Source organism: Cheilinus undulatus, linkage group 13 (genome assembly GCF_018320785.1).
Source record: "Cheilinus undulatus linkage group 13, ASM1832078v1, whole genome shotgun sequence".
NCBI classification, from domain to species: Eukaryota; Metazoa; Chordata; class Actinopteri; order Labriformes; family Labridae; genus Cheilinus; species Cheilinus undulatus.
In genome coordinates, this window is record NC_054877.1 from 22,763,672 (window position 1) to 22,784,155 (window position 20,484).

At 38.0% G+C, this 20,484-nt stretch overlaps 1 protein-coding gene across 3 annotated transcripts; it reads right to left on the bottom strand.

The window, feature by feature from the left end:
- Positions 1 to 738: 738 nt before the first annotated feature.
- On the bottom strand, positions 739 to 20,144 carry mylk4a (myosin light chain kinase family, member 4a). 3 transcript variants are annotated; one of them, XM_041802446.1, is made up of 15 exons: positions 19,296 to 20,144; positions 14,961 to 15,098; positions 14,513 to 14,609; positions 13,953 to 14,385; positions 10,982 to 11,310; positions 7,460 to 7,565; positions 6,877 to 6,970; positions 6,461 to 6,570; positions 4,682 to 4,823; positions 4,514 to 4,584; positions 4,295 to 4,423; positions 4,065 to 4,217; positions 3,900 to 3,978; positions 2,590 to 2,644; positions 739 to 2,343 (listed from the first exon to the last, which is right to left on the bottom strand). In XM_041802446.1, the coding sequence occupies exons 1-14, from the start codon at positions 19,824 to 19,826 to the stop codon at positions 2,591 to 2,593; spliced, it is 2,466 nt and encodes an 821-aa protein (XP_041658380.1). In that variant the 5' UTR covers positions 19,827 to 20,144; the 3' UTR covers positions 739 to 2,343; position 2,590. The 3 variants fall into 3 exon arrangements, with proteins under 3 accessions (XP_041658380.1, XP_041658379.1, XP_041658381.1); XM_041802445.1 differs by having other exon boundaries at positions 14,937 to 15,098; XM_041802447.1 differs by lacking the exon at positions 14,961 to 15,098.
- Positions 20,145 to 20,484: the final 340 nt, after the last annotated feature.

A 20,484-nucleotide genomic window follows, 5' to 3' on the forward strand; every position in this document is an offset into this window, starting at 1 on the left:
TGGCTTATGTAGTAATGTCAATTATATAGCTAGTGTAGCTTTTTTAGCTAAATCTAACAAAGCTTAAACCAGCCACCATTCTTGTGACTACTTTTAAAACAGGTCTTTACCTAATTTAATCCCAGATTAGACCTGTGACCTTTTTCTCTGTTTTAATTAGGAAATGTTGCTTAAGATGTAACATTTGCAATGAGGTGATTTCATGACTGTAATGGCCAGATGTCTTGAATGAATCAAGTTAAATTTAAAAAAATATTTAAAACTGGAAATATGTTGTAACGGCAAACTACAGTGTCTGAGATCAATGTTTTGTGAGAGTGGCCAGTAAAGATATTTGGTCTATAGCCAGACCCCTCTCACTAAAAGGCACCCTGGGTGGCACTTATGTAATACTCATAGGAAGGAAACCCCTTTTTTGGAGGGTAATTCCTAATGTTTTATGTACCATATGGGCATCCAAGGGGTTTATTTATTTATATTTATTACTTACGTTAGGTTACTGGGGGGTATTACTGCTCCAGCTCCCCCTCTGAGTCCACCAGTGAAAGAGACCATTCTTGAGAGTGAGATACAAGATTTTTACTTAAATGTATAATTGCAATGGTGCTTCTGGCACTAATTCTTTGAGCGAAAATAAGTAAAAGTACATAAGTATAAGTAAAAATGAAAATATCATAATATTTTTAAGCTTGTAAGAAATAAAAGAAGGGACACTTTTGTTTTAAGACACTTCTTTAGTTTAATGAATGTGTGCACACTTCACAAATACATGCTGGATCTGAAATAGTTAAAACTCAGTGATGACAACTTATTTTACTTACACTCTGTGTTCAACAAAAATCATTACATTACATTACATTCATTGTCAAGTTACAATAAAAACCACAATGTGGTTCTACGAAGGGTTTTTTTTTTACTTAGGCAACATAAGGTAGGTAGTGTTTTGCTAGTAGGCCTTCACAGAAGGCAAATATAATCACTTTTTTGTGGAAAAAAGCATCTACAGTAGCATGACTATGTAGCTAGAATGGTGTTGCAGCTCAAGCATACAGTACAATAAGAAAAGTTTAAAAAAAGTTATTACATTGTGAATCAAGATGAAGCTATAACTATGAATAAACATGAAAACATAAAATCATGCAACAAAGAAATACACTAATACACGCAGCTGATAAGACATTAACTGTGTGGGTGATTTGTTTTATATGAAATAAGAATGTACGGGCACTTTTTCTAGATACATCTGGATGAGGAAGGATTACAAAGGAAATAAAAGAAGATCTGTCTGCACAAGCCTTTAAAACTGTGTTAGCTTTGTGTATAATCTATGTTAAAATAAATAATAATATAAAGTGCACATACTACAGCTCATCATACAGACTGCTCAGATTCCAGACATACTAGACACATCCAGCTATTTCTGCAGCCCTCACCCTAACATGTGAGAAAACATGGATCTTAATCAACTGCTTGGTTTTCATTTACAGCATAAAAAAAAATAGTATCAGGGTAAATTTGGAGCCAAGACGGGAGAACTGTTGCAAACTTAAACACAGACACATGATACTGGTTGTGTTGTAGCCAGCACAGAGATATTAGAGGTATGTTTTTATGTATCAATACAACATGAAAACAGCAGCAAAGATAACCGCACAGTGTTTTTACATTTGAGGACACTGACAGTGGCTCAATTAGTGGATATTTCATTGTGAAGTTAAGTTATTTTAAGGCAAAGGTGCAAAACAATTAAACATTTACAGTGTATAAGAAAACATGACATCCAAAGAAGCTAGGTCACATTATGACATTAGCACCAGTTTGAAAAAACGCCTTTTAGAAAGGGATAAAAATAAACCAAAGGCCTTACCAAGAAATGTGAACAAAGACATTTAACAGATTTTTCCCACACTGTTTCAACAATAACTGAACATTTAAGCTTCCCAAAGGTAGAATTTCTTATCAGATTGTTTAATGTCATAAGATGATTTTATTCAGCCTTTGTTTCTCTCACATTACACGTGTTAAATTCTACTGTGATTGTGTGTTATTTGAACTCACAAAACAATCTTCTGACCTTATTATTTGGATAGAGCATTATTAAAATGGTGGGGCAATCCACTGTTTTCGCCAAGTTAAACAAAGGCTTTTTTTTTCATTTATACATAGCTTCAGTATCTTTACATAAATACAACACAGTGGATCAGATTTCAGGAAAGGTGTATGTGGTAAGCAGAAATTCAGGGCACGTCACCTCCAGGTGCACCCACTGAAAACTGTGTTATTTACACGGACGGGAAGGTTGGTCCAAGTGGCCACAACTGTAGCCATTGCATCACTGTAACCCTGAGGAAACACAGTGACAATGGATCGATTCACTCTCAAAAGACCAACCTCGGTTTCTTCAAGAATGCTACATAGTCTAACAGGCACTGAAAGCCTACGTTTCTGCTGTGCTATCATACCGCACAAAATTTGAGACATGCCTCCACCTTGTGGATGCAAGCTGATCTGCTTCTATGACATCTCTTTGTGAAAATAAATTGATAAAAAAAAAAATTTAAAAATGAAAAAGATTAACTGAAGACCAACCTCAACTGTCAGTTGTAGGCACACATGATGATCGCCTTGATCTGCACATAGTTTTCTGTGAAATAAAGAAAACATAAATGAAAGTTTTATAGGAAGAAATGTGAAGGACAGAAGTTCAATTTCTATTGTAGGTTCCCTCATCTCTTTCAGGCATAGGCAGTTTGACTGTAGGAAAAGGTAGGCAATGTCTGAGGCCTCATGCTGCAAGGGGCAGCAAGACAGTCTTTATAGAATCACAAAAATTATTTCCAATGATTGAGACATGCGTTTTGACTGAAACTAAGGGGCCAAAAGTGAATAAAAATAGCACTAAATTAGATTCTGATTATACAAGAAAGCTCTTAAGGAGAACCCATTGCCAAAAAAGCCACAAAATATGTTCTTCATTTTTAGTACTACCCTACTACTACTACTTTTAATAATTATAATAATAACTAGAATGGCTGTCTGAGATGGCAGACCCACACCTAAGCAGCGCCACCGAGGAACTCATGCTCCCATTGATTACTATGGTGTTCAAAATTTCAAAGTCCGAGAAAAACCAACAGGTGCGTGGATCATTACTAAAATCTTCAAAATCTTCGATTCTTCCCTGTCACCATCCCAATATTCCCTGAAAGTTATCGTGTACTCATACAAACAAACAAACAAACAAACAAACAAAGATACGGAACCCTTTACATAACCCCTTGGTGATTTCATCGGTGTGGGTAGTAATATTAACAACAACAACAAAAATAATAAAGTACAAATAATGTTATCATTATCATTATAACAGTCTAGACGGGTCTTGATTTAACATCAGTTATGGATTGGCACTAAAAGAGAATGATTGATTTCGACTTCATCTGTTCTGAAAACCAAATATTGCACCAATAGTGATCACATTTTTATATTTTTCTAAGTTCCACCAGGTCTAAAGACTTGTTAAAATATTTAGAGGCAGGGGGTTAAGATACTCTTCTAAGAGGTGAGCAGCAAGTACTGTTGGATTTTGAGCATTTATATGTCCAACTTGGGTATTTGTTGTAGTTCCCTAGCTATGTTACCAGAAAAGAGCTGCTTCAAAGTATTTTGTTCATGTTTGAATTGCTTTTAGCTAAATGGGGAAGGATCTTTTACTGGGCTCAGCACCCTTACCAGGTATTCAGTGTGCCCTAAAGCCAGTTCTGCTTACCAAAAGTGGCCCACTAGGCCATTTAAGTTAAACCAAGTGCTGTGTTTGTGTTTCAGTTGCTTTTTTCAAAAGTAAAACAGGGAATCGGTGTATAGTCATAATTAATGCACCCCAGGAAAAGTGTGTATTGTACCTTTGTATATAGACGATGATGAAGGCCTGTGTCAGATAGCCAAGGATGTCTTAAAGCCTCAGATGCACCCATCCTCCAACTAATGAAAATAAAAAACAATAAATGAAAATTATGTTTATGTTTTAAACTCTTAATCACAAAGAGAAAGAGTGAGATAATAAATACCTTTTGTTCACCACCAACAGCCTGGTGATGAAATCTTTGGCTTCTTCAGACGTATCTATGAACTCTTGTTCCTCAAAGCTCCACTTACAGGCCAGGATGTTATTTAGAGTCTCGTTGTCATCATCACCCAGGAAGGGGCAGAGACTACTGAGCCTGACAGGAATAAAGAGAAAGAATCATCAGTATTAGTTTATAAGGTGTTGTGCATGCATTTATGCATGTTTACTTACAGCATGTATGTGATGACACCCAGGCTCCACATGTCAGTGTTGAATGATACAAAGTCGTAGTTGATGACTTCAGGAGCGAGAAACTCTGGAGTGCCAAAATTTACTCGCAGTTTCTCTCGAGGCTTATATCTAAGAGGAATTATTGCAGTTTATTACATTTTTTCAAGGTTACGAGTCACTTACATGGTTAATATTATGGCAGCAAAGAGCTGTACTTACATCCGAGCTAGACCAAAGTCGATGATTTTGATCTTATTTGTGATTCTGTTCACACACAGAATGTTTTCTGGCTGAAATGATGTAAATACATTACATTTTATTTATCTTTTTTACAGTTCTGCTTTGAATTTGATAAAGTAATAGTTATACATCTAATGAAAGTAATACCTTCAAGTCCAGGTGGAGGACATACATTTTGTGCATGTACTGCAGACCCTCACAGATCTGTCTGATGAACACCACAGCATCCAGCTCCATTAGAGTGTAGTTTTCATCGATGATCCTGTCAAACAGCTCACCACCACCAACACTGAAGTTCAAACAAACAGAAAAAAACACACAAGCACCCTGAATTAGAAAGATTTTAAATCTGAAGTTTTTGTTTTATTTTGGTTGATAAAAAGAGAGTAAATTTGTCAGTTATATAGTGCTTAACAAATGTATTAGACCACCACCCAAAGTAAGGTTTATGCTACAGCTGCCCTAAATTAACAGCATTGGTAATTACCAAAATCATTTTTTATGTTTCTGCAATGGTTAATACACCAATATGTACAAGCTCTTTAACCCAAATGATATTTTTAATGCTAAAATATAATTATTATTGTTATCCATGAATTTTCAAATTTACTGATTTACAAAAAAACTGAAACAATAGTAAAGCACATTAATATTTCTTGATTAATATGTCAAATTATAGTTATTTACTTGCATTCCTGAACAGAAAAATGAGTTTTAGTGGTTGAATATAATGCTTGATTCATTTCTGACTTCTTAGAGAAGCCCAGTGAGCCGACTCAAATTTGGGTATAAAAAGGTGAATTCAGTTTGAAATCCCTCATTCCTGTTCAAAATGGTAAAACATGGAGAGCTCACTGAAAATGAAAGAGTCCGCATTAAAGCACTACCTGATGCTGGATGGTCTCTGAGACAAATAGGGAAAGACATAAAGTGTTCTCACATTGTGGTCAAGTATGCTTTGGAGTCAAGTGCCGAGACTGGTACTTACAAAATGAACCAAGGAAGAGGCAGGAAACCAAAGTTAACTGAAGCAGATGTCAGACACCTCAAGATTTGAAGTACTAGAGACAGAAGGAAGACAACTGCTGATCTTCAGGCAGAGATGAATGTTTTTGTGATGAATATTTGAGGCCTGCAAACATCCAGAAACGCCTCAGATTTGTTTTTTGGACAAGTCCAAGTTCGAACTCTTCGGTCAGCATCGTTGTGTTTATGTCTGCAGAAAAGCTGGAGAATGTTTTGATGCCAGATGCATTGCACCCACAGTGAAACACGGTGGAGATTCCATTATCGTATGGGGTTCCATTTGTGGATTCTGGACTGAATCTGATTGGTCGTGGGTTCATATACCAACAAGACAATGACCCAAAGCATACTTCAAAGCTGTGCAGAGACTATTTGACCAAGAAAAAGGAATCTGGAGTACTGGAACTGATGGACTGGCCAAGTCAAAGTCCAGATTTGAATCCTATTGAACAAATTTGAGATTTAGTAGATTCAAAGATTAATGGCACGAAAGTTTCATCCAAAGCTAGTCTGTGAGAACAGCTAGAAACTAACTCGATAACAAAAGAGACTGTGAAAAGTACATAAAAACAATGCCAGCAAGAATGCAAGCTGTTATCAAGGCCAAAGGAGGCCATACAAAATATGAAGTTTTTTGGTTACTATGTGTGGAAAAGGACTATTTAGTTGTTTCAGTTTGTTATTTGCCAAATAACTAAAAACTAAAATTTTTAGTTTTAAACAAGCTTTTGAAAGATTTCTAAAATATTTATGTTTTCTTGTTTTTATGACAGGTGGTCAAATAAATTTGTTAAGCACTGGACATAACATACAGAAAACAGAATTTAATTGGGTATTTTTGGAGTAATCCCACTTCAAAAGTTAAAAAAAATCATTCAAAAATATAAAAGGAGTGCATACTATTCAAGTACTAGGATGATGTCGTTCCTTGACTCATAAGCTGCATAGAGCTGGATCAGGCTGGCATGGTCCAGAGCATTCATGACCTGGATCTCATTCTTCACCACCTCCTAAGGGAGCAGAGAGCCAGATGCAGAAGCCGACAAACAGACCCAGAGGTGGACGGACACAGACAAGCAAACAAACAGACAAGAGCCACGATGAGAGGTGTCAGCTGTTCCCTGCTATGAGACAATGCATCTTCTCTTCTAGGTCAGATATTTGTCACCTAGGTGAGAAGTATTCCCTCTGCTTCTGTTCCAACTGGCCTTGTCATGCATCAGTGTGTACTACAAGTTGTTACTAAGCCTCTTTTTTTATATCATGTGCTGTGGTATTAAAAGTAGTACTAACTAATGAACGTTAGTTTGCGTTACCTTTTCTTTCAGACTCCGGGCTTTGATGACCTTTGCTGCCAAAGTGAGACCTGAGGAATTCTCTACACATTTGTGCACCTGACCAAAGCGACCCCTGGAAGACAGGATGGGAAAAAAGACAGAGCTAGAGTTGCAGAGTTACAGTCCACATCTCTGTTACCTCAAATAGAAGATCTGAGCTGCCTTGTAAAAGTGTTTTATGTTTCCATGACAAATCAAAAAGTGATCTTCCCTCAGGAGGAAAGTTTTACTGTTGGGCTGTCTTGTTGCCTAATCTGTTATTTCATTAAATCTGAGCTGTGCTGTGTCTCCTCTTTGAAGACTTGGATTAACACTTAGTGATTAGCTACCAGCTGGCACCAGGGATATGGTTTCACATACCACCCAGGCCTGGGGTAAAAATAGCCGCAGTGACACTGAAGCTATGAACCAAGGGAGAGGAGAGGTGGGAGGGTTATGCAATTAGGCTTTATGGGAATTCAAACGCTCTTTCTTACTGTCTTTGATCTGATGGAGATGACTGGTCATTGATAGCTCTGAGTCTCTTTACATTACATGGAGATTTTTTAAGTTTATTGCTCACCCGCCCAGGACCTCCTGCCAGTTGATGGTGTAGAAGTTGATGATCTGGTTGGGCTTTGCAGAAACGATGCGGTGATTAAAAGGTGCAGCTGGAGGAGGGCTGGTGTCTGAAGTGGAGAAAAGATAAAATCTTGTTTAATAAGTCAGGAGGAATGTGAGAACACAGGAGCTTCATTGTGAATCAGCTGCAGTTAAGCTTTTCAATGAGTTCATCACTGCTCTAATCAAGTTAGCACATGGGGCATTAAGGTGCTATGATAAACTTCAACCAGACACAGTTGTTGTTGTAAATATTTAAGAGGAACAACTGTGCTTTAGCACAATGAGTCTGAGGGTCACGCTGCTTCAAGAGCTTCATCTTACATCCCATAACATGACTGTGACATATGAGCTCTCAGGGATCCTCAGCAGTGGCTATAACAAGGATTATAAATAAATGGCTCAAAAACAGTGTTTTTTTTATGAATCTATTTTATATTGACACCAAAAGATAGCAACATGTGTTCTGTACTTCTCATGCTTTACCAGGACAACATCATTTGGATCTTTTCCACTTTAAGCAAATTAATCATATCCACTGCTAAAATTTATATCTGGTCAATCCATTACACATCCCTGTGAAAATGCACTTATTTTCCCACTTTATTCCAATTTTAATTATTTTACATCATCCTTTTATCTCATATTTTGTATGCTCCACATTTCTATTATACATCCCATGTGTGTTAAATCACTTAAATCCACATTTCTGTATTTTCAGTGAATATGCCTTAGGGCTAGAGCTCCTTGTGGTGCAAAAGAAAATAACTGTATTTCAGCCAAAAATCTCACATTGAAGTCTGATTAAGCATTTATTGTGAAACATGACATATTTGGCGCCAGGCTCCAACTTAATCACTCCTCACTGATTTTACATACAGAATTTGAGGAGCGATAATATAACAGCTTTAACCCCTAGTCAGAGGGGTGGATGCTGGGGTGGAGGTGGGTTGAAGGCAAGAGCACAGCAACGATCCAGGCGCAGCGATGATGCAGAAGAAGAGAAAGGAAATCTTGCAGCTTAAATAGCCCACTAGTTTAGGAGGATGTGAGTCATGTGATTTGATAAAGATGCATGTCAGGTGTGAATGATTGTGCTTGAGATTACTGGCAGAACTAACTCGCAGGCTTCGTTTCATTTTATAAATTTCACTTTTAAAAGAACTTCTAAGTGCTCTCTGGTACATAATAAGGTTTTTTTTTCCTGCTGGGATTTAACTGGGGGCTTTTTGCTGTTATTAAAATAGGACAGGGAGGGGTGCAGATGGCCTAGTGGTTAGGTTGCTCCCCGTGTGCACAGGTGGCCCAGGTTCTTATCCACCCTATGGCTCCTTTCCTGCATGTCTCTCCCCTACCTTCTAATCCCTGTTTCTAGCCATTTTCCTCATCTCCAAAATAAAGTTATAAAACCCCAAAATTAAATCTTAAAAAAATAGGACAGTGAATAGAGAGGAGAATGTGGAGAAAAAATGTAAAAGACATTCAAGAAAGAGCTGCAGGCCAGATCTGAACCTGGGCTATATACTTGGAGGACTACAGCCCTCATTTAAGGGGTGTGATAAGAATTAGAAGTAAAAAGTAAATATTTTCAGAACTTTAAAGGGGACATATTATGCAAAAATCACTTTTTCAGTCTTTTCTAACAAAAATATGTGTCCCTGGCCTGTTCACATTCCCTCAAGTACCAGAAAAATCCATTCCCTTCCACCCTCTCTTTCTCCACCTTTCAGAAAATGTGTGCTGAAACAAGCTGTTCCAGAAATTTACCCTCATGACCTCACGGAGGGAGTAAGCACCCACCCCCAGGTTCAGTTGGCCCTCCCTGCTTGGAAGAAAGTTCTGTCCTCCTCTCCTGATCTTCCTCTCACCTGCCAGCTGAGATGCTGAATAGTTCAGTGGGTTACTCTTCTGACTTAGATCTGGGATATTGGTGGTTCAAATCCCAGTCAGGTCCTTAACTTTGGATAAAAGTATCCGTCACATTGTAACATCAGGAGTGCCACATCCATTTCCTGAGAAGGGTGTGGTCAGGGACAGAGTCAGACAGCTCATTACCATTTAAAGCCACAGACACAGAAACAGCTTGTTCTGAGCATAGCTGAAACAGAGGGGTTTTTAGACATGCAAAAATCCAATACTAGAGTGTTTTTTTTTTTTTCAAAAACAAACTTCACAGGCATGTTTGGGGGACCACTGAGAACAATACAAACTTGTCTTAAAAGTGTAAAATATGTCCCCTTTGGGGCGCGCCGGTAGTCGTGTGGTTAAGGCGCGCACCATGTACACAGGCAACCCAGATTCAAATCCGGCCCGTGGCACCATCTCCTGCATGTCTCTCCCTGCTCTCCTCCCCAATTCCAACTCTATCCACTGTCCTCTCTCTAATAAAGGCACAAAAAAAGCCCAAAAATAAATTAAAAAAAAAAATAAATATATATATATATATATATATATATATATACACACATATATATGTCCCCTTTAAATAATATTATTTGTTAAATACACTGACACATTTTGCGGTTTTACCACCTGAAACACTGGTTTTGCCACCTGACATTTACAACTACTTTCAGATTAAATGGGCAAATGATTAGAAACATATTGTTACTTCTTTTCTTGTTAGAAAATGGACACATATATTTTAAAATAAGATCAAGAGTTTCAAGGTAAAACATTTTTTAGCAGTTTTACATTGGTTGTACCACCTGACATGGAAAGTGTACCTGCCCATCTCTGACTGAAAATAAATGCTTATATCTTTACTTGAAAAGGATCTACAAACTATTTCACTCTGCTATGAGTGTCAGCTGGAGTCAAATAGATGATAAATTATACTACAATATGTTTTAATCACTTAAAGAAAAAATTCCCATGATAATGATTGCACCACCTTGGCATAGTTTTGATTGATACATTTTGAGAAAATGTGTTTTTTTCAAGTATTTCAACCATAAAACTATGCTAAATATTTTCATTTTAGTTTCTCATGATTAAAATGCCAATACCGTCAGTAACCTGTTCATTTACTCAGACGGTCACGCCACCTGACATTTTTAGGGTTTGAGATGCCAAAATATGAAATCATATTATACTATTAAAATATACTGAAAATGTATCCAAACAAAGTAGGTTTCATAAAATAAATTGATAAATGCCAGTAACTGATTATCTGTTAAAAAAAAAAAAAAAAAAAAAAACTGACCCATACATAAAATCAATGTAGTTAACATAATAATAACATATACCATGTAAATCTAGTAAGTTTAACTTGTCATAAAGATATTTACAAACGCAATATAATTTCAATGTAGGAATTTGAATTCAAACAAAAACATTTTAGCCACACACAGGATATTTAACAAGCTCAAACATGTGAAGGCTGCAATGGTTTTCATTTCTTCTGGGTCTTTTTAAGAACTAAAATCAGGAAATGACTGCATTTGTTAAAAGTCTTAGAAAGTACTGCAGAATACCGTCTTACCTATAAAGTATCGTTCTATGTCGTCATCATCCTCTTCCTCTTCTGCTTTCTCTTCTTCTTTTTCCCTCCTCTCTCGCTCCACCCTCTCTTTTAGATCTAGCTTAATTTCTACTCCATCTGCTCTGAAGACGGCCCAGCCGTCAGACTCAAGACTCTTCTCATCATCCTCTTCGTTTTCTTTCTTCTCCTCCTCCACCACCTCCACAACCTGGGTCGTCGTGTGTTCCTCCACTACAAAGTGTTCCTCAGTCACAAAGGGCTTGATGACACTGACTTCTGAAATCTGGACTTTTTCTTCAGGGGATGAGGAGGCATCTTTGTTGTCATCACTGCAAAAAAACAAGAATGTGTTATTTTTTATTTTCCCTCCCTACTTAAGATGTTGCTTAAGGCACAGTTTAATTGATTATTCAGCATCTCAAAAGATTAGGTTACAATATCAATGCAATATGTGGATGACAGAAATAACAACAGTGTTCATAAAAGGCAGAAGTTAATATATAAAAACCCAGGTAGCTGGGGTTTACTCAAATTCTCATGTTTATTTTGTTCAAGATTTCTGAACTAAAATATGAACAGACAAAAAAATTCAGTTATAAAAAGGGATAAAACCAATACTGAAACCTCTGAACTTTTATGTCTGCCTTTTTGGCAATATGGTCACTGAAACACACAAATCCTGTAAATATTCCATTTAGGATTCCAGGAACAGTTTAAGACGATTTAAGAAATTTCTTCCATCAAAAGTAGGACTATCAAATGCTCACATTTTTTTTTCATTACAATTAATCTTACAATATATGTTGTTTATTTTATTTATTATTTATTTGTTTGTTTATTTATTTTCATTCAAAACATTTTTGTGTCATTTTGGTTTTTTTTTCTACTGTTTAAACTAAAGGTAAATTACTTTCTCTTTGGATACAGACCTGCTTTTAAGGGTAGATTAAATGTTATGACATGAACTTAACCACAGAAATAGAAGGAACTTGTTATGGATGTTATGGAACAGTAAAAGGTAAACTTTTGATAATGCAAGGTTCAGATGACTTTTGACTTGTCCACTGAGCTGTCAGTGAGCTTTTTAAAGTGAAAGGAGGCATTAAGGAGCAGTAGTGGACTTATTTTAAGTCTATGTGGCCGTAGGGAGATGTCACTGAGGCTTAACCGCAGTGTGTTGAAAGGGACAATAAAGCATGCAATCAATTGCAACAGCAACAAAAAAACACAAACTGTGGGCCTTAATTAATCCTGATTATTGTGATTAATCTCGATTAAAAAAAAATTCTAATTAGGCCTTGTAATTAATTAATCAAAATTCATTGCATATGTTGATTAATTGAGAAAGACTGAATTACTGGTAAATTTAAAGGGGCTATATGTAATTTTTTGAGAAAAAAATTAGTGTAGCGACACTGCTGGCCATTGAGCAAATTACAACAGTATTGTGTTGCTTGTCCACGACAGCGCACTCCTTGCACATGAATGAGCCTCCGGTTTATCAGCTGATACACAGGCAGACCAAGGTGATTCACTGGCACCATGTAAACAGAGGAGGTAAGTGAAGTAACAAAATAAAACACTAAATGAGTGATGTTAGTGTTGTAACATCTTTGTAAGCAAGCTAACGTAATTTAGCATACGTTTTATAGAACATAAACCACTACATTGTATTTCATGGTCCGAAGTCATGCCCTACCTTTTCTACAGAAAGACGGCCATCTCTGGATCTTTACTTATTTCAAGCACAGAGCTCAAATGCTCCACCGATATTTACCCTCGATTTCCCCCTTTGTCAGTCAAGCTCTCGTTTAGCTGGATGGGCTTCAGCAGATAAAACAACCTGGTTTTTTTATGTTTACACTGAGTTTGAGTGGGTGTTTGGGTTGCGCTAGGCAGTCGTTTACTCCCGGAAACAGCCTTCTCCATTGCTGTTTCTTTCCATTCTACACACCGTAGCCAGGTATAAACATAGTGGGGGGGTGCACGTACTACGTAGCACCCGACAATCATCCGTTGAGATTGCACGGAAAATTCAGCATTCGAATTCTTTACAGATAAATGACTCAACAGGCTTATACAGGCAAACAAGGAAGAAATAAAGAGCCACGTTCATCACATTGGGATAAAGTGCGCACCAATATATACTCAAAAATGGGAAGTGAGAAAGCAAAAAAGTTACATATAGCTCGTTTAAAGATAAAAGTAACAAAACAATAAAAGGAAACGCTTTTGAATGGCATGAAAACTTTCTACTAGCTTTTGAAACAGGTGAATTAGAGATGGAGGGCAGATTAGCAGTCAATCAAGGTTGGTGTTAATCCATGGAATATGGATTTTATCCATTTAAATTATAAAAATTAAAGGTACAGAGAATTTTTACGCGTTCCATTAGAGGTTACAAAGCTTCTTTAGCTGGTTGTGTGATGGCATCAGAGAGCGATTAATCAGCATGTATGTTTTAATCACATTTTTCACCCCTGTGATTAACTAATCAAATTTAATTGAAAATTTTGACTGCACTAGTAAGTTTTAATTAAACCTCCTATAAAGACATTTTTGTTTCTATTGATTTTGGTGCCCCCTTCTGACTTAGAGGTTTCTCTGAAAAATAATACATCCTTGAGTCTGTGTTTAATGTTGAAATATATTGCTCATCTTGAACCTTTGTCTTGCAAAACATTTTTTTTTTTTTTTTTTGCAAGCGTGCAGTTTATTACTTTGTCTTACACATACCCTGTCCTCTCAGGTTTAGGCATTTAAAAAAGTCAATAGAAAGTAGACATCTTGTTCCTGATGGTCTTTTTCACTATTGTAACTCATACCAAAACATCAGCATCACTTTCAGTCTATTCACACCCAGTTAAAACTCCTTACAGGAGTCTTTAAAAATAACCTAACATAGTTTTCTTAAAAGCTGATGACTTGACAATGTCATCGTAACTTCCAGAATCATAAAAGTAACACTAACCTTGTAACAGGCTTCTCTTTCTTCTCTTCAGGTGCTGCAGGGAGCTCTGGTGCTATTTTGGCTACATCTTCAGTTGGAGATACAACCTCATCCTTTTTTCCCTCTGGTTCACTGATCTTCACCTCTTTCTCTTCAAGTTTAGGCTCCTGTTCTTCTTTCACTGCCTCCTCCTCCACCTCTTCTTCCTCCTCCTCCTCCTCAGTTACAATCTCCTCTACCTCATCCTCCCCAGTCACAGTCAGTTGGGAATCTTCACGCAGGTAATCCACCAGGTTGCAAGGAGGAGCTTCAAGTTGTTGATCTTTGGGGGAAACTCCAGCCTCCAGATCCAATAATCCAGAAGCTGTCTGCTGGCCTGATTTCTCTGTATTTTCCTTGTTCAGTTTCTGCACCTCTTCTAGAAGCAGGGCCTGTTTCTTCAGGGAGATGTTTTCTAAAAAATGTCCACATGTAATTTAGTTTTAGTCTCTGAGAACTTGTTAAATGTTTATCATAGCTCTCAAACAGATGAAGACACAAAAAAACAGAAACTTAAGAGTATTTTTGTATTTTTTTAGGACCTGCTGTGTCTGGGGGCTTCATCTTCTTCTGAGCTTTCAGACCTTTTGGACTCAGACAGGGCTTATCTGTCCCATCCTTTCCTTTGTGATCCTTCAGCTGTGAAATCAAACATGTAAACATGAGAATTAAATTCTGAAGGACATTACATCAGTCAAAATGTTATGAGCCAAAGCTTACAAACCACTTTTGTACAAATCAAAAATTTAGTTTTGTCATAGTGACTATTAAATATCCCAAAGCTAAATAAAAGCCTAAAATGTATCATCTCATAATGTTAAATGTTAAAAAATAGCAAAGTGGTATTTACACGTTAGACAGGTCATTACATGTTAAACAAAGTGAACAAGAAGCCAGACTGAAGCAAGAAAAGCAAAAGCACATAAAGTGTACTTTAAATAGAAAGACCAGTCCTTGTATACGTACAGTCCATATGCACAATAAACCTACAAAGTTTCCACATTTGCGAGAGGCGAGGAAATGCTTTGGCCCACGGAGCTTTATCTTGTGAGAAGACTTTGGGGAACTGGACTCACATGCAGGAATTATCTCCTGAATCCCTTTACTGGCCTTATTAGAGGTAGGTTTCTAGTAAAAAGACAAGATGGCAGTGCTTAGTAGGGTTTCACGAACACATGAGGAATGGAAGAAAAAGGCATGTTAAGCAAGAAAGTAAAACAAACGAGGATGAACACATGATGAAGGCTGGCATGTCAAACAAAACAAGACAGATGAATCAGAAAAAAAATCCATGAAATGACAGTGAGCAGTTTTGATGATGTTAGGGCAGCACAAAACATGGCAAATGAAGTCAAATTAATAACTGAATGAAAAAAATGACAGAAATAATGAAAGAAAGAACACTTGTTGGCAGCTTACATATTAGCACATTTATTGCCTGTCTCCATGCGCAGACTGACTTGTATCATGGCATGCCTTTGATTATTCATGGCTGATGGATAGACAGCAGCAGGGCAGAGAATTTATAGCTTATCACTTGTCGCACTCTGAGGTGGAATGCAATGCCGACCCCCCGAGCGGAAAATATTACGAGCTACCATAGGCTGTTGTTCAAATTTCTCAGCTGAGGAAACTCACTAAACACTTCGTGATCAGGTTAACATGGAAAAACCTGTCTTGAACCCTGGGGGTCTCATATTTGTCCTCTGAATGCTGTCGTGAGGTAAACAGCACAGAGGGATTATTTCCAGTGCAGTGTTTCCCCAGTGACAGCTGTGTTTACTGGAGTTCAGCACTCTGATTGGGTGAGGGGGGAAAGTGTGAGGAGGCTGTAGTAACAGGTATTACATGGTGGATATCTCACACCTCTGGAGGTGAAGGAAGAGGGGGCAGCCACCTGACAGGTGCTCTGACGACCACAGAAATTCCCTGAAATGTGAGTCACACATGAGCTGTCAGGCTGGCATGTGGTTATTAATTATCAGGACATAATCTCGCCATAAAATGGGATCAATGCTCTTTAAGATTTTCTTCACCTTTCAGAAATATGAGCATAAAAACGGCTACACCATGTACTGGGGTTCCTTCACACTTTTAAAAATAAAATATAGGGCTTTGAAGACCTTTAAAGACCTGAAATGAAAAAAACTATTACTACTTTTTGCCAGCAAACTATAAAAAAGGTATCAGAGATTCCTTTAGACACTGGACCAGAACTGAATTTTCTGATTTAATGTACTATTTATGAAATGTCAAGTGTAGGACTAAGACATTTTTTTGGAACCTAAATGCCCAGATCTGATGATTTCTGGCACATGTAATATCTCTGTTCTGCCAATATACCATATGGTGATACTTATCATAACATATTTTCTGGTGTTCTAACCTGATATGAAACAGTTTTTGTTGGTTACCCTCCAAACCCCGCTGGATCACTGCATTGTTCTCAACATCTCAGGAACCATAAGACAGATCTCTATGGATTAAATTGTGATCTGAAGCCTACCTTTTCCCTGATCTAAAGTGGGCTCTTGCCATTTATATCCCTTCATTTGAATCCATGCACAAAGCGCAGCGGTTATTCAGAGATTTGATACTACACACCCACATTGCTAAATCCATGATCATTTGACTAATAATTATGTTTTAGCAGTCTTCTACCAGTCTTCATCTTGACACCAGAAACAAAAGTCAACAACTTCTTGTTAGCCTGTCAGCCCATCACAATGCTCCAATTTCTCTATTGTTTTCTTGGTGGTAGCAAGTTAGTCATCTGCCAGTTTGAAAGGTATGAAAAAAATACTCCTTTATGGCCCAAATAATGAAAAGAAGATGTTTGTGCTCCTAAAATGGGATTTATGTGCATTTTATGCACATGTGCAAAAATGTGAATTGATTTAATGGAAATAAGTGATAGTGATAGTGTCTTTTGTGTCTTTGTTAGAAAGTTGTTATTTTTTCCCTGATATATAAGGCCTATAGACATGCAGATGTGAAAAGTCATGGTCATTTTTGATTAGAGTGTGAATTGTAAAAAGCTCTGTGAGTGATTTAATTTGTTCTCTTCCTTTTTTCTGACCATTTAGCTTTTGAAACATACATTTGACATCCTTGTAGAACACATATTCTGATAGCCCAGGTTGTCCTGAAAAAATTAGGTGTTTGTAAATTTATTGTGCTTAAAAGGGTTGAGATTGTACATGCATCTTTGTATAAAAAATACAGGTGGACCAAAAATAGCAAAAACTGGCCCAGGGTTCTAAGGGTTAAAAATGATAATTACACTTTTTCTCAGGGAGGTTGTCAAAATAAGTGGAGCCTGTACATCTTTCATAGTGGACAACTTGACAGGCTTGAGAACTGTAATGTGGACAATCAAATATGCAAAAAAATAATGATTCCAATCAAGTTGGCAAGAAAGCCATGACTTCATGATGACATATGTCACAGACAAAGTGCTACTTAAAATTCAAGACCTCTCCAAAGTAAAAATAACACTTTTTGTAGTCTTAAAATCTAAAGGGTCCAATTTATGAATGTTAAAGACTTTTCAAGGATCTGCAGGAACCCTGATGTACTGCCACATGAATATTCCTTATGTTTGTGATAGTAATGTTGTCATATGACGTCAAAGCAGCTAAGGTGAGTTTGCACTTTACTCATATGAGGTCACAGAGGAAAAGGGATATGACTCTGAACGCTGATGCAACACAAGTGTTAGGAGAGTGGTGATAACATATTCCAGATCTGTAAGTGCAGCACTTAGTGACCTTTATACAGCCGTGGTTTATCTTGTGATTGCATAATAAAGAAAAACTCAGATATGATTCAGAGGTGACCTGAGTTTTGAATGGAACATAAAGGGTTAAAGTCAGGCAAAGTGGAACCTTCAAAGTCAAATACTTATATAAATGCTTAGCCTATGTGTCTTTAAAATTGAATTAGATCATCAGGGAAAAGACAGATTATCTCTAACTAGTTACTCAGTATGACTGCCATTCCTTCCATGAACAGATGTCAAACAGGACAATTTATAGCAGGCTTACAAAACAGCCATTATGCATTTCTTATGGCCAAGATTCATAAAGGACGATGAGAATTTCTGTCAAGAAACATCAATTACAACTTTGCAAATGAGCAAAATCAGAAGAGATACTTTGCCATATTCTGTTCATAGACGGCACTAAATTTACACTACTCAAAAGTTCCATCCAGGAGCTTTTAGTTAACATCACAGTAACTAATTAACATCTGAATTTACCATTTTTTATTTTTATTTTTTTTTAACTTAGTCTGTGGTGGAAATTCCTGAAATGCTGCAGACCATGTTATAAGCAGACATAAGTGGAACCTCTAAATCATTCATTCTGTGGCAGCATTATCAGCAGGACACACAGTAAAACTTTATAGAGAGCTATTTTGAGCCATGGGAAGTTCAGTAGTTCGCCAAGAAGCACATGGCAAAGACTTTAGGCAATAAATAGTAATACCTGCATTTAAACAGAGGGTAACAGGCGATGACAGAAATGAAGACTTATCGGTAATAAAATAGAAATGTGCTTCGTTTAAGTAAGTCTGCATGGGAAGCAGAGAGAGAAGAGGAGGAATCCTGACTCATCACAGTTCCCTGAAACCTGACTCCTGCTGAGCTGAAGGAGTTAAAGCCCTTTCAGACCACAAACACAGCAGCCCTGATCCAAAAACAGCATTTCTAAACTGGGCCGCTCACATTTCACCCCTGGCCTCACACCGGCCCTCTCGTGCCCCGCCGGGGGTCCCCTCATGCCGGGGTGGCTATGTTGCACTCAGCATCCACCGAGAATAACTGTCAGCTATACATGCACTTTCATATAAGTGACATATTTATTGTGCACTAGCTTATATAACGCTACAAAATTAGGTGTCTTAATTACTTTTGCTTCAATCAGCACTTGGCAAGTGTAAACATGTCACATCCCAGACACTACCTGTTACCCCTGCCCTCTTGGAGAGGTATTTAAGACACTGGCCAACATTCACAGTCCAGGGAAGTGTTGGAGAGGTCAGCTAAGCTGCCATGATCGTTTTCACATGTTCTGCCAGGAACTAGAAGATCTTTGCAAGATCTAAGAAACCAAAGTCAAAGGTGTAATACATAGCATGTTATGCAAGACAAGAATGAGACTGGATGTCCATGGTGATAGAAGCTCTGATAGACACTTTCACCTTGAAGTCTAAACCTTTAAAACTTGAAACTCCTCAACAGCAATAATCCTACTCTTTGCTCATACAACAGGTGCAAACCTTGAGTGAAAATATGACTGCATGTGTTTATTTCAGGCTCACCTTCTCGATCTTTTTGTTTATTGTGTCTGTAGATGACTTCTTCTTAATTGCTTGCTTGCCTTTATTGTCTTTGGACTTGGAGCCTTTCCGACCTGCAGGCCTTTTGAACATCAGCTCCATAACCTTCGATTTCTTCACTGTCTCCCCAATGAAGCTGATCACCTGTTGCATGCTAAGGACCAGCTTCTCCATCCCTTCCAGCTTCAGAGCCTGCTGCTCGGACCGCTGGTTCACCGCCGACATGATGGTGCTCATCTCCTGGTAGATCTGCCTCACCTCACGCCCAACCATGTTTGTTTGGTTCACCATCTTGGGAGGAAGATGGATCTCCTCCTTGTCCACCTTCAGATTCTCCATGTCCTTTTCGATGAAGTCGATATCTTGAGACATCCCGTCTAGTCGATTGAGGACCTTTTCTTGGATGTTGATGAGCTTGTCCATCTTGCTGCTGAGCGACTCAATCCGGTTTTGGATGAGGTCAAAGCTTGAGCTGTTGCCATCTCCTGCTTTTTTCAATACAGAGGAACTCATGGCTTCCGGTGTTGTAAAAATCACGTTAGGACACCAACCGGAGGTAAAAATAGGACCGAATGTGTCCTTAAAGAACAAAAGACCTTTTCAATATTCGTAGCCAGCTCTACCTTTCAGTGCTCCCAGTTTGTGTGCAAACAATTAAAAAAAAGATCACCTTCTCAGTGGAAAGAAGGTGGTTCAAGGTAAAAAAAAATCAGCAACCACCGCAGATCCAGATAAAGATTTTAATCCTCTAAAGCTGTAAGGTGAGCTTTGACAGCATTCAAAAAAGCCTGTGTTTCTCTCCCTCTTTATCCCCGGCCGGCGCCTGCTTCTTTCCACGCTGGAAGTGGTATTAAGAATGTAGTGAGCCGGTGTCCCTAAATGTAAATGGGCAGCCTACGTCAGCAGGGGTCAAGTGTTTGGGGTGGGGGTTTGGCAGTGCTTGGGCTATGAGACATTTGAGAGCCTTTATGTGTTAAGCCCACCTCCGTCACTCAAATGCTGGCTGTCAAAACTGTCACTGTGTACGACGCTTCTTCAGTGTGTGACAATGTTCATTCATTTTTACTGTTTTTCCTACTCAGATGACGTTTACAGGAACTACTTGTGACAGATGGAAATGCCTGGTCCAAAGGAGCCCGAAAAGGAGAAGCAACCTGCTTGGCTGCTTGTA

What these genes read in the sequence shown, in the direction of transcription:
- mylk4a (XM_041802445.1), bottom strand. Translation starts at nt 19,826, where the DNA reads ATGAGTTCCTCTGTATTGAAAAAAGCAGGAGATGGCAACAGCTCAAGC. An exon ending in TAAACAAAAAGATCGAGAAG is followed by an intron (nt 15,099 to 19,295) that starts GTGAGCCTGAAA and finishes TCTTTTTACTAG; the next exon opens with AAACCTACCTCTAATAAGGC. An exon ending in CATAGAACGATACTTTATAG is followed by an intron (nt 7,566 to 10,981) that starts GTAAGACGGTAT and finishes TCTCCACTTCAG; the next exon opens with ACACCAGCCCTCCTCCAGCT.